We start from the raw sequence: 14,111 nt of genomic DNA on the forward strand, positions 1-14,111 counted from the left end.
AGTGTATCTCCCAATATATATATATTTTTTTTCACTTTCTGGGTTTGGGGTTGTTAATTATTGCTTTTGGTTTTGATTTTGTTGGCTTTTGTTCATCTAATAACCTAGTAGATTTGTCTGGAGTAAAAAATAGCTTACTATAATTGTTGGTATTTATTAGGTACTTAATAAATATATGTTGAATGTCTGAGTTAGTGAATGGGTGGATTTTAGCATAACAATTTTAACACCATTTAATATTTGATTGAATTCTTCGTACATACTTGGCACTAAACTTGGTATATTTTTGCACTTTATCTTAGTTGACCCTCTATAGCCCTATGAGGGAAGTACTGTTAGGATCTCCACTTTATAGACTGAGAAATCTGAGCAAAGTCACAGGAGTTACTGGTATAAAGCAGGATTAGCAGACTTTTCTGTTAAAGGCCAGAGAATAAACACTTACTGGCTTTGTAGGAGAAACTTCAGTTTCTGTCCCAACTGCTCAACTCTGTTGTTGGAGCACAAAAGTAGCCACAGTCAATATGCAAATAAGTGGACATGGCTGTGTTCCAATAAAACTTTATTTACACAAAGCAGTCAGTAGGTGAGAATTACCCCAATGTCCAGTTTGCCAACCTCTGTCACTCTTTGGCAGTTTTGGACTTGGATTGGAACCAAGGCAGCATGACTTGGAATACTTGTGTCCAACCAATTAGGAGCAAATTTTTGATAAAGAAAGAGGAAAAAGACCAAAAAAAAAAAAAAAAAGGACACTTGCTTTAGTGGTCTTTTTTAATAGTCAGTCTTTTTTCTTTTTCCCCTGGTGCTAAGGTAAAACCCAGGGCATTGTGCGTGCATGGTTTTACACTGATTAAAGATGGGCAATCAGGATGAGAACCACTGTTCTATTATGCGAAGAAGGAATTGATGGCACAGCAGAGAGTAGGGACAAGAGTTAACCAAGAATGTCGGAAGTAGTTTCGGGTTATGATGGTTGTGGCCCAGGATGGAGTTAAGAGTGGAGGAGCTAGAAGAAAAGTTCAGGGAAAGTTCAAGATGTGTTTAGGAGGCAGAGTCCTCCAGGATTTCTGAAACATCATATGTGGGTATGCCAGGGAAGAGAGGAATCAAAATTATGTTAGCCAACTTTGTATCCCTGTGACCAAAATGCCTGCTGAGAATAACTTAGAGGAGGAAACGTTTCTTTTGGGCTAATGACTTCAGTGGTTCTATCCATGGTCATCTGATTGCATTGCTCTGGAACCAAGAGAGGCCTCGTGGTTGAAGAGTGTGATGGAGGAAAGTTGATCGGCATATGCCACTGGAAAGCAGAGTGTGTGCTGGGAGCCAGGAAGAAGATATCCAATTCCCACGACACCCCCTCAACAGCCTATTCCCTCCAGGTATGCCCACCTGCCCGCAATGACCACCATTCAAATTATTAGTCCATCAAATGGATCAATCCACTGATTAGATTATGCCTTTCATGAACTAATCATTTTGCCTCCTACATTAACATAGGAGCTTTTGGGGGCCACCTCATATCCAAACCACATCAAAAATGATTCCCAGGTTGGAGAATGTGGACTGATGGTTGCCATCTTATTGAAATGAAATAGAAGATGAGAGATTAGGGTGGTGTTGTAGGGATCCGGACTGACTGAATTTATCTTAGGACCCCAATGTAGTTGGTCTGTCTGTAACCAGAAGTAAGGGTGTATTGGGGGTTTTGTTTGTGGTGCTGGGGATTGAACCCAGGGCCTTGTGCATGGGAGGCAAACACTCTGCCAACTGAGCTACATCCCCAGCCGTATTTGGGTCTTTGTGTGTGTGTGTGTGTGTGTGTATGTGTGTGTTTCTATACCTGGTTGCATTACCTGCAGGGTATACTGTCTTTTGGTGGGGGTGGGAGGCAGAATGGCTGTGTCTTCAGTTTTTAAGAATCTTAGGTGAGTCAGAAACTGTGCTAAGCACTCATATAACCATCTCACCTATCCTATGAGGTTGGGTCCAAGAATAATCCCCATTTTAGAGATGAAGAATTTGAAGTTGTTACTAACTTTCCCATGAAAGTCCAGCTGTTAAGAAGAAAGGAGGAGATGGAGGGAGGGGGGTTGAACCTGAGTCTATTTTCAAACACCCTGCAGGTAACCACTAACTAGTCTTATACTCTCAACTAGCTGTTGAAGATGACCTAATTGCATTCAACTGTAGAAGATAGAGCTGCATTTGTTTCCCCTAAGGAGTTACCTAGCCCCAGGTTATTGTCAATGACAGTTTTATATAAGATAAGCTGCCTCCTGGTTAAATGTTTCCTGCACTCCCTCTTTCCTCCGCCCTGTGGAACCAGCCATTTTTTCCAACTGAACTGCTGGAAGAATTGAAAGCGGCTGAGCACTGTTGCTTAAATAAGTAGACTACATGCTCTATGAAGAAGTCATATTATTTTCTCAAAGGAGGCAGAGTTGGCCCAGTGAGGCCGTGATTGCTACGAACAAACTTTCTGGTTTTCCATTTCGTTCTGCTACAAATGGTGTGTTCTATCAATCAATGCCTGCTGGGAAAGATTTTGTCTTCTCCTTGTTGGAATTTAATTTTATCCTCTGTTGAACTCAGGTGCATTTTAAATACAAAGCCCAACTGTTTGGTTAGCATAAATCCAGGTCCTCCCTGAGATGGGGCTGGATGTGCTTTCGACAACCACTGGCTAGAAAGGAATGCCCCTCATTGGTGGCTGTAAAGATGTTTGTCCACTTAAATAATGGATTCGTAACCCCAAAAAACATGGCTTAACAAAAGCTCTTAAATCAGATGCTCAGACAACTTTCAGGCAGAGGGGAGCTCCCGAAAGCAGTGTTGGTGAACCAAGTGGGATGTTTAGATGAGTTATCAGGTTTATTTCAGAGGACAGTGACAGGGAGCTGACGTCTCTCTCATATCATCAGGCACCAAGCCGTTGACCTGAGAGCATGGCTGGGTGTAGGGAGCAGCCTACAAGGCTGGATTGATACTTAATCAATCTTCAGAGGCTGCATTCAGGGATCTGTCCATCAGTGTTCCATGATGTGGTGCCTGATGTGTTTGCACATGGTCACTGTGAACTCGAGACAGCAGGTGCCTTGCTGCTGTGTGGTGGCCTGGGCTTTGCTCAGGGACTCTTTTCATGATGGACGCCTTAGGTTCCATGCTGCCATTTATTGGTTTTCTTTCTTTTTTTGAACATAAACACTACTGCAAACTTGGTCCCAGAATTGATTTTTGGCATTCATTTGCTCCATTTGGGGGACTTCTAGTTTTTGCCAAGTTGTCCTGGTTGGAACCTGGCTTCCAAACACATTGCTCCTTACTCAGCTCGAGAAGCTGTGATGTCACATAGCCGCTGAGGGTCCCTCAGGGGCGAGAGCTCAGTCAGAAAAATGGGAAACTGCTTTTCGATATCTCCAGTATAAAAAGATGGTGACTCGTGAATTTTTTATGGAAACCTGGACTTCATTCCCTTGGTGACATCCAGCTACACTCTGGTCCTGTGGGCACACAGGACTTGCTGGGATTTACAGAATTGCATAAGCTGCTCTGCTACCCAGGTCCTGGGACATGGTCATCCACCGCTGGATTAGAAATGATTTTATATCTGGCAACTCCAGGCAGCAGGCATGGATCTTCTCATGGCTCTGTGGGTCTTCTGATTCAAGGTTTCTCACAGGGCGGCCACCAGGATGTCAGCTAAGCTGTGGGCTCATATGGAAGTTCTGCTGGGAAACAACCCATTTCCCAGTGCATTAGGGTGTTGGTAGAATTCAGAAGCTCAAGGGCTGTTTGACTGAAGAGCTCTCCCCCCTTAGCTCTTGGCCAGAAGCCCCCTTCAGGTACTTTCCTGTGGGCATCTCACATGGGACTGCCTACTTCCCCAAAGCGTACTTGGGCAGTGAGGGATACTTATGGGCTAGCAAGACAGGGGTTAGAATCTTCTGTAACCTAATCCTAGAAGTGACGTCTCATCACCTTGGCTCCAAAAAGCCACCCCATCCAGCCCACCCTCAGGGGGAAGAAATGACACAAGGGGTGCTCGGGTTGTGGCACTGGGTTCAATCCTCAGCACCTATCAAAATAAATAAATGAAATAAAAGTATCATGTCCAACTACAACTAAAAATATATATATTTGAAAAGTTTTGTTTTTGTTTTTTTAATTACACAAAGTCTAAATACCTGGAGCTGCAGCCCACCTCAGCCTACAGTAGATGCTTAGTCCAAATTACAAGCATGCAGCGCTTCAAGCTCAGCCCCTCCACAAATATATACTAAGACCATTATAGCATGTTTCCCCCCTCTTTATACAACTAGAAGATGAGTCAGATCAGTTCGATATTTATTTATTTACTTATTTTGCAGTGCTGGGGGTCAAACCCAGGGCCTTGTGCATGCTTGACAAGTGCTGAATCCTTGAGCTATATCCCCAGACTAATTTTACTCCCTTTGAATGTGAAACCTCTAATTATGGAGAACTGTGACCTCACCGACACCTAAGGAGGCATTTTTTTTTTCAACCAGAGGATCCACCTGGCAAGCCCTTTGATCTAGTAATGTGCGGGTCTGTCTCTCTCATGTTTTTCTTGCTGCATACCTAGAGGGGACTGAAAGCAGTCGCCACACAGATGCTTTCTGGCTTCGGAGGCTTTTGTCAATGCAGTGCCCAGAGCAGCATTTTGCTTGGAGGGAATGAAAAAGCAAAGGTGAGAGGTCACATCCAACGTGGTTCTGTTGAAGTCACTTGGAAACAGCCGGCTCTGCTTTCTCCCCTAAGCCTTTGATATTGTTGGGGCTGAAGTGCGTGGCGGGATTAGTAACAAGGGAAAGTCAAAGTTGTCCAGCACTGCGGGCAGTGGGAGCGAGGGAAACTTGCAGGCGAGTCACTGAACCTGAAATAAGCTTTTCTTGCCCCAGGCTCCACCACATCTCCTAGTTTTTTTCCTCTCTTTTCTTTTTCAATTCAAAGGTCACGACAATATTGCTGTGAAATAGTTTGCATTGTAGCTTAAGAGTCCAGGCCTTGCTTGGCCGGGTTGGAATTTCTTCTTTGCTTCTTTCCAGATCAGGAGCAGCCTTTTGCTTGCAGAAGACTGACAGGGGTGGGACATGTGGCTGTGGGCCCCCATTCTTGAGTGGCTATAAAAGCTTCCCGCCACTTTCTTGGCTCTGAGACACAGAGCATTAAAAAGAGGACAGAATCCACCACGTGGCCCCTCTGGAAGCACCATTTGCCAGATGCCTCTGCTGGCCTGCGCCCTCCCTCCCCTCTGCTTTGGCTTTGGGTTGAAGTGTTGGGTGAATCCACAGCCAGAGGAAATGGAAATTGCAGATGCAGCCCAGGGAACACTGTGATTCGCATGAAAATGAGAAATCTCCTGTATGGACAAGGATCCAGCCTGCTGCAGCCTTGATCTGCATCTGTGCAGATCTGCTCCTGGTATCCCTGTCGCGCTGCAGACATTGGTTTTCCAGTAATAGACTCCTCTGGGCCACATCTGACAGCTATGTGGCCCATACTCCAGTGGTGGGGCGGAGGGGCCGCAGAGCATGGTCAGTTTCTGTAGACCAAGAGCACAAAATTCATTTCCTGGGAGACTTTCTCTGGCTGTGAATCTCGGTACTCTGGAGATAATAATTTGTGAATTGATGAGTTTCTGCTCATATTGGGAATTAACAGTAAGTAAGCCATGTCTGTAAGCTCAAGCTGCGTTCATAGGGAGGAGGGTGAACCCTATCAGCATTTATAATTGTGTTTCCTATTCATATGAATCCTGCCCATGGTTGTGGAATTAGGGGTTTTCTCATCTGCTGATGGAACCAGTCCCTGGAGACTGTCTTTATCAAGTGCCAAAACCTAGGTGATGATCCAGGGCTCAGACCCTTCCCCTCTAACAGAAACCTCAGTGACATTTTGTAGATATAGATGAGGCTCAGTGTAGAGTCCTGGGATTTTAATAGTCACATTTAAACTGGCCTTCTGGCCAGGAATGCACATTTGGTCACCTCAGCCTTCAGTTGGTTGGAAGAATACAGTCCTTCTATTCACAAAAAATCCTACCATTTTGCAAAGCTCTCTTGCCTTCTTCTGAACTGCATCCCTCTTTTCCTCTCTGACTTTATCCCATGGCAGTTTGGGATGTCACACTTCTGACTCGGGCCATTGATAATCCCCTTGCTGAAATGATGCCCAATAGAGAACAGAAAATGATGTTGGGGGGCTGGGGTTGTACTTGCCTCGCACGCATGAGGCCCTGGGTTGCATCCTGAGCACCACATAAAAACAAATAAATAAAAAAGAAAGATATTGTGTCCATCTACAACTAAAAAAAAAATTTAAAAAAAAGAAAATGATGTTGGGGTGTCAGAAGGGAAAAACGGGAATTTCTACATCCCATATTGAGTCTTTAGACTATTGAAGAAGAAAAGCAATATTTGTGAGTCATAAAAAGAAGAGTCGAGAAGGAAAGGGTATTTCCAATAGAGCTCAGCAGTTCGTGGTGTAATGCTACCGTTGCCTTCTTGACACATGGTAGACACATTTTGCCTAAATTATTGACAAGTGTTTAACTTTTTAATAAAGGAAACCAGTCTGTGCTTGGCTCTGGTGGGGAAGGAATAAATGAAAAGTAGTGGTTCCCAAGGAGCCAAGTTATAAATGTTTTGCCAGGAAGTTCTTGACAGCAACTTGAACTGAGATCTAGTGAATGGTAGCCAAGATACTACAGCCAGAGTGGAACCGAATACAACATCCTCGTCTCTGTGGCTCTCGGGGTGAGAGTCACGGAGGGAGAGCCATGGGTGGATAGGAGACTCGGAAGTCAAATCAGACCCCAGGAGAAGCACTTGCCCTTGTGATGATCACGTGGTTTTATTTTTTATTTTATTTTTTTAGAGAGAGAGAGAGAATTTTTTAATATTTATTTTTCAGTTTTCAGTGGATACAACATCTTTATTTTATTTTTATGTGATGCTGAGGCTCAAACCCAGCGCCTCGCGCATCCCAGGCAAGCGCACTACCGCTTGAGCCATATCCCCAGCCCGATCACGTGGTTTTAAATCTCAATACACAGGTACCTGCTAAACCTTGGTGTGGGTGAATCATCATCTCTGTGATTTGGAAAGGCTGTGTGGAATCTCTGGTCCCACTGTCCATTCCTTCCCCTGTAGCCATGGTTAATGGTGTGGCCATCCACCCACAGCAGGCATAAATCCTTTTTCCCACAAGAAGATATTGGCTGGATGTGAGGTTTATGGGTCTAACAGAGCAGCTGGTAGTGTCGGATTCAAGGCAAGTCAGTTCTCTTGGCCGTCCTATTTAGCAGATGGCCAGGACTTGATAGATTGAAAATTATTAGGATCCCAGATGAGGGCCAAATGGCACAGGGGGCAGGCAAAGGAAATGGCAAGTTCGTGCGGTCTGATGGGGCCTCCCTGTCTGCTTTTCACTGGGCTTTAGTGGAAATAAACACAAGCCCTCCTGTAGGTTCTGGATTGTGAGCATGTCTCTAGAGGTTACTAATAAGTTTGCTACTAATTTGATAGTTGGTTGAATCCATATGGTGAGCTGTGATGTAGAAAGATTTTTTATGAAGTTTCAGTTTCATCCACATGTATACACATTTGGCCTTTAGCAGGGCACGGTGGTGCACGCCTGTAATCCCGGTGGCATGGGAGGCTGAAGCAGGAGGATCGTGAGTTCAAACCAGCCTCAGTGATTTAGCAAGGCCCTAAGCAACTCAGTGAGATCCTGTCTCTAAATAAAATACACAAAAGGGCTGGGTATGTTGCCCAGTGGTTAAGTGCCCCTGAGTTCAATCCCTGGCACAAAAAAAAGAAGGAGGGAGGGAGGGAGGAGGAAAGAAAATTGGCCTTCAGTCCAAACCTACATGTCCTAGTTTTCTCTATTGCCGTGTCTCTGTGCATTTGGGGTATATCTAAAGACAGTTGGAAAACTTGAACCCAAAACCTTCAGTCCTGTCTGTGTGCCATCTCTTTGAAGATGACTCATGTCACAGAAATCTGCTCAAACATGGAAGTGGCAGGAGCTAAGTTTTGCAGGGAGAGGGGCGTTGCCTGTTTCTCCCCCACCATTTTAAGCTCATTTGTGCAATTGCTGCCTTCTCAGGATTACTGCATAACTCCTTTGATCTTAAAGTGGAGGAGGCAAGTTTCAAGAGCCAGGAAAAGTCCTCATGTGGTTTTAAAAGGAGCAGCATATTACAAAATCGAGTGGATGTCAAATAAAACGTAAATTCAGATCTTTTGAAATTGGAGCTCAAAGAGACCTCACTTTGAGAGCCAAGCATGCTGAGAAGCTCAGGGACAAAAATGCTGTTGTTTGATATTCGTTTAAATTTGACAATTTAGGTTAACCTGGTGCTCGATGCTATCCATCCCTGGGCAGATGCTATCTTTCTGTTCACCATTATCCTGAGTCTATACCTTATATTTCAGTCTGCATGAGAATGGGGTGAGATCTTGTTCCCATTGTACAGATGAGGACCCTGACGCTCTCCCCAGATGTGTGCCTGATTGAGGATTCCATTTTTTTCTTCACTCCCTTGCCCTGTCTACCCTGGGCAGAGAACAGAATATAAATGTAAACGCGGGTTGCTAAATCCGCTTTCTTTCTGTCGCCGTATTTAAAAGCTGCCCAAATGGCTTAGCTTATGTCCACAAATTTTTAAGTGGCAAATTGATTGAAACAATAAGTGGAAGGGATTATTTCAGTTAGGGTTGTACCTTACTGGAACAAATCTACTGATTAGCATGCTATTTGGATTCCCCACCCAGAGATTTGGAACCAAGACACTTGCCTGGAGAATGAGCTCAGTATTATCAGTAAATGTCTTTGACCAGCCAGTTATCTTCATTTTCTCTCCTTTTCTCCTCATCCATCTTTTCAACCCCAACCGGATGAACCAGAAGTTGAGGCTGTGAGGCAGAGTGGACAGGGTTGAAGGCTTTCCATGGATGGGTTCGCTTAGAATCTGGGGTCAGGCCTCTGAGCTCAGATGAGGCCACATCTGAGTGTTGTACAAAGAATGAAATGCTGTAAGCACAAGTGAGCTGAAATTGAGCTTGGATTGGGTTGCCTGGTTATTTTTCTCTTGCATGGCCTACAAATGTTATCAGCAGGTGTCAGTCATGGAGGATTAGGGACACTTTTCTTTGAGACTTCATATCATCAGACAAGACTAAATGCATTCAGGTGTCCCTCTAACTATAATATATCCCCTCTCATTTTGTATGGATCATCCAACACAGTAATCTCCCTTTCTCTGCAAGGGATATATTCCAAAACCCCAGTGGATACTTGAAACCACATAGTACCAAATCTAAATAAATAAATATATATATATATATATATATATATATATATATATATATATATATATATATATACACATATATAATGTATATATATAGTGTGTATGTATATATAGTATCATATATTTATATATACATAAATATAGATTAGGCATAGTAAGAGACTAACAATAGTAACTAATAATACACTTATAAAGTATACTCTAACAAAATTGCCAGCATGATTACTCTTGCACTTTGGAACCATTATTCAGTAAAATAGGGTTACTTGAACACAAGTATTGTGACAGCTAATCTATTAACTAAGACGGCTACTGAGTGACTAACGGGAAAGTAACTGATACAGTGTGGATACACTGGGCAAAGGGATGATTTACATTCCAGACAGTATTGAGTGGGATGGAATGAGATTTTTATCTTGCTACTCAGAGCAGTATACAATTTAAACCTTCAGAATTATTACTTTTTGGAATTTTCCATTTAATATTTTTTGACCACAGTTGACTCTGGGTGACTGAAATTGCAGAAAGTGAAAACATGGATAAGGGGAGACTACTATATCTGAGAAAGGTCACCATGGTAGAGGAAGGGTAACAGTTCTGGAGGAACTCCTGAGTTGATCAGGCTTATCGTATAGAACCTTAATGAGCTTATTGTATAGAACCTTAATGGGCTATCTTTGTGATAAACCATAGCAATAACTTAAGAAAATTGATATTGCCTATCCCCCAACCTCTACTTTTATACACAGACCTAGAAGCTCCAATAGCCAAGTTTTGCCCTGTAACAAATGATCCCAGTTAGTTAAACAACAGTCATTTTATTATTTCATGATTTGATAGGCCAGCTGGTTATTTGTGGTTGGGGCCAGCTTTAATGACCTGGAGTGACTCACTCACCCGTCTGGTAGTTAGTAAACCGGTGGGTCTTGAAGGACCTCGGCAGGGACTGTCTCTGTCTGCTCCTAGGGCTCTGTCTTCCTCCAGGAGATCAACCTGGGATTCTTCCCTTGGTGGTCTGAGCCTGTGTGTATGACAGTCAGTAACTTCACCTTAGCCAAAGAAAGTCATGTAGACAACTGGATTTCAAAAGGGAGGAGAAATTGTTATACACTCTTGATGGAGGAAAATCAAAATCAAACTGCAGCATTGCCTGGGGCCGGGATGGGAAGAATTTAAAGTGACAGATATTAGTGTAACTACAGGTAGTTAAATTGGCATGAACATCTCCACCAGAAACCACCTGGGTTAGTCAGCTTCTCATCACTGTAAAAATACACCTGAGATAATTCACTTAGGAAAAAAGGTTCATTGGGGCTCACAGTTTGGGAGGTTCAGGTCCATGATTGATTGGCCCCGTGTTGGGGAACCTGAGGTGAGTTAGCATATCATGACAGGAGTATGTGACAGAGCACATCAGCTCACCTCATCTGCCAGGAAGCCAAACAAGAGGAAGAAGGGGACAGTCCAGTTCCCTTTAAGGCCACATCCCTCACCAACACCCTACCTCCTAACGGTTCCACCAGTCTCCCAGTAGCGCCACATGGGGACACTCGTCCCAACCTAATTATGGTGCTGTTTTTTACCTACAACTTCGACTTGACGTGGGATCTTTCTCTGTGATTTTCTTGTATTCAGGACTTTTGAAATTTGGCCACATTCTCTGGTTAGAGTTTCTTCTCTTGCATTCTTGAGTTGTAGTTCTATTTTGGCCAAGTATTTGAATTTCAATGGCTAAGGTGCAAATTACAATATTTCTTCAAATACAGTTTTGATCTGGTGTATTCTGTGCATGTTCACCTTTCACGAATGTTGATGCTTCAACCCGTGACAACCCTGGCTTGAGCTTGTCCTCAGGCAATTTGGAGGTACACTCATGCCAACTCCCAGAATCCTACATTTGTGACTGCTACACTGGGTCCCTATTTGTTGATCTTTTTTCTTTTCCCCATACCTGTAGTGTTTATGATATAGCACAAGGTCCACATTATTTTATTAGTGTATAAATACAACTCTGTGCATAATTGCACCTCTGTTCTGAATTTAGGCATAACTAAGGCATTAGGGTGTGATCACTGTTAACTCACACAGCAATTATCTAGGGTTTCCCACCCTCACCCCCTGCACCAGGGGTATCTCAGGCCAGGTGATTCTGTTTCAGGGGTACTATTCTGAGCACATGGATATTTAGCATAGTCCTGGCCCCTCATCACTTGAGGCCAGCAATATTTTCTCCTCCTTTTTCCTGTCCACTGAGTAGTGACACCTAAAAATGTCTTTGAGCATGGTCAGTGTCCCCTTAGGAAGGTATAATTGGGACGACATAGCTCTTACCTAGTGATGCTGAAGCACAGAAGAGAAGGAAATGTACCAGATATGGATTGTTATCAGAGAGTACAAACTAGTTCCCCACTGGAACATCTGTAAGAGGAGGAAAGAGTGTGGGAAATTGGCAGTCACTGTAGAATTCCATCTAGGGATGGATCTGGATTCCTCTGAATTAACTAACTTGAAACATCAAATTGGATCTTGCCACACACTGAAAGGTTCATTACGACCTCATAACTTCATTATGTAAGAAATGGATTAATGGCAAATACTATCCCTGGAGGAAAAAAAAATTAAAGACCGGAACTGTGCTGACCACAAATAATGAATTTTGAAAGCTCTTTATTTTGGAAAAAAAAAAATCAAGCATACACAAGAGTAGAGAGAATGTCTTATTGCCAGATGCAGTGGCACACGCCTGTAATCCCAGCATCTCAGGAGGCTGCGGCAGGAGGATCGCTAGTTCAAAGCCAGCCTCTGCAACTTAGTGAGGCCCTGAGCAACTTGGTGAGACCTTGTCACAAAAAAACATGAAAAGAGCTGGGGATGTGGCACAGTCGTTAAGCGCCCCTGGGTTCAATCCCTGGTATCGGGGAAAAAAAAAAAAAGTCTCATTACCCATCTCTACCCATCACCCAAGGTGAAGGTCAGTCTTTTTGCATCCGTACCCTGCTCACTCTGCCTGCTGTCTATTCTTGGATTGTTTTGAAGTACCTTCAAGACATCATCCCATTTGTAAATATTTAATGTAATTCTAAAGAAAGTACCTAAAACTTGGAATATGCTGGTAAAATGTTAATTTTCTAGAAAGGGCAAGATTGAGAATTTCTGCTAAGGCGGGTCAGTAAAGGGGAAGAATGAGACAAGTCCAAGGAGGTCTTGGTATTGGGAGCATTAAGTCCACACAGGGAAACTGAGGCAGAGTCACTGCTTCTTGGAGCTCTTTCCCCTGCCTTCTTGCTTTGAGTAACTCTGACAAATGCCCCATATGTCGTGACATTTTTCCAGGGCCTGGGGTCCTTCTCAAGGAGAATCCATTGGCAGGGAACAGATGCATTTTCTAAGGAGAAGGAAAAACCCCAGAAGGTATTGAAATCCTCAGTCAATGATGGATGGCTCTCTTTCAGTGACTTTTTAGCCTATTGGGGGCTACCTTTAATAAAATGAAGCAGAAAAAAGTCTCACAGTTGCCTTTAAGATTTTGCTAAGACTATGGTATGTCTCTCTGGTTATTATGTATTCTGTGAAGTTTCTTTCTTTTGATTTAGACCTCCTCGCTTGATTTTATTATGTCATAAATATCCTGCATTTGGTGGGAGCCAGGGTCTACGTGAGACCTGAGAGCCTCGGTAGATCACATCTGTTTCCCCACCTTCTTTTTAGAAGATTAAACTGAGGCTGTTGTATCTGATGCCAGAATAGATTTAACCAATCATGTCTCCTTTACATGTAGGTCAGTCCGAGGGACAATTCTGCACTGGATCCTATTATCCACGGGTTGAAGGGTGTCGTCCATCATGGTAAGTAAAGCCAAATCTACTTCCTTTTGCTGGAATGAATCCCCCACTAGAGGAAACAGGTTATCTTGCAGAGGACAGAAGGTGACACCCATTTCTCATCCCCTGATATTGAAGGGCATTAGAGCCATTATTTGATGGGTAAAGGGCACGCCCATTTATTACCTGCAAATGGGTCTGGGTTAACAGGAATCCATTTGTTTCTCTCCGGGCACCACTTTTGAATGCATACATTATAAATCAAAACGCCTTAAGGGATGCTATTCTACTGGGTCACACCTGTCTTTTGTCTCATCTCTCCTAAAAATATTCTTCTTGGAAGCGTCTTCCCACTTATAAATTTTTCGATCTGCCTCTTAGGTTTAGGGTAGGACAAAAATAAGTCGCCAGGATAGGTCATTAAATTTCGTAGCGTGTGAACAAGCATGATGGAGTCGCTACGACTGCAAAAGGCTAGACTGATGTTGTGCAGGGCGCGCATCTTCTCCTCAGGCATAAAAGTGGGAGAGAAAGCAAGATGAATGGGTTCTGTCTTTTCCAACTGGTTTTTATTGGAGGAATTTCCCTTCGGTTTTATTATGGGCAGTCCATCATTACCTGTGACATCGAGATCCTCTAATTTCAAAAGTACTCTTGTCGCGGGGAGGTGTGGAGTCTTCATCTAATGCAGTGATTTGCAAAGTTTTAATAATCTAATTAGAATTCCAAAGACATTGGCAGAAATAGCATTAGGAACCCTAATAAATCTCTCCTTCCCCCTCCCTACCCCCAGCCCCACTGTGACAAAAACGTGTCTCTACACCCTCTGAGAGGTTGTCATTCGACCTGCACCAACTCTGTAGAGCTTAGCAAACATTCTCATTCTCTCTCTCTCCCTCTCTCTCCCTCTCTCTCTCTCTCTCTCTCTCCCTCTCTTCCCCCTCCCT

At 43.4% G+C, this 14,111-nt stretch overlaps 1 protein-coding gene and 1 non-coding gene across 3 annotated transcripts in view; one reads left to right on the top strand and one right to left on the bottom strand.

The window, feature by feature from the left end:
* Positions 1 to 14,111, top strand: part of Ptprg (protein tyrosine phosphatase receptor type G) — a 708,054-nt gene that overhangs the window by 536,884 nt on the left and 157,059 nt on the right. For both annotated transcript variants that reach the window (XM_048801208.1, XM_015494493.2), the window contains exon 6: positions 13,122 to 13,188. In XM_048801208.1, the coding sequence (XP_048657165.1) occupies positions 13,122 to 13,188 (67 nt within the window). The remainder of the gene's footprint in view (positions 1 to 13,121; positions 13,189 to 14,111) is intronic.
* Trnag-ccc lies at positions 1,716 to 1,789 on the bottom strand. Its single transcript has one exon. It is a non-coding gene; the product is annotated as a tRNA-Gly (tRNA).

Source organism: Marmota marmota, unplaced genomic scaffold (genome assembly GCF_001458135.2).
Source record: "Marmota marmota marmota unplaced genomic scaffold, marMar, whole genome shotgun sequence".
NCBI classification, from domain to species: domain Eukaryota; kingdom Metazoa; phylum Chordata; class Mammalia; order Rodentia; family Sciuridae; genus Marmota; species Marmota marmota.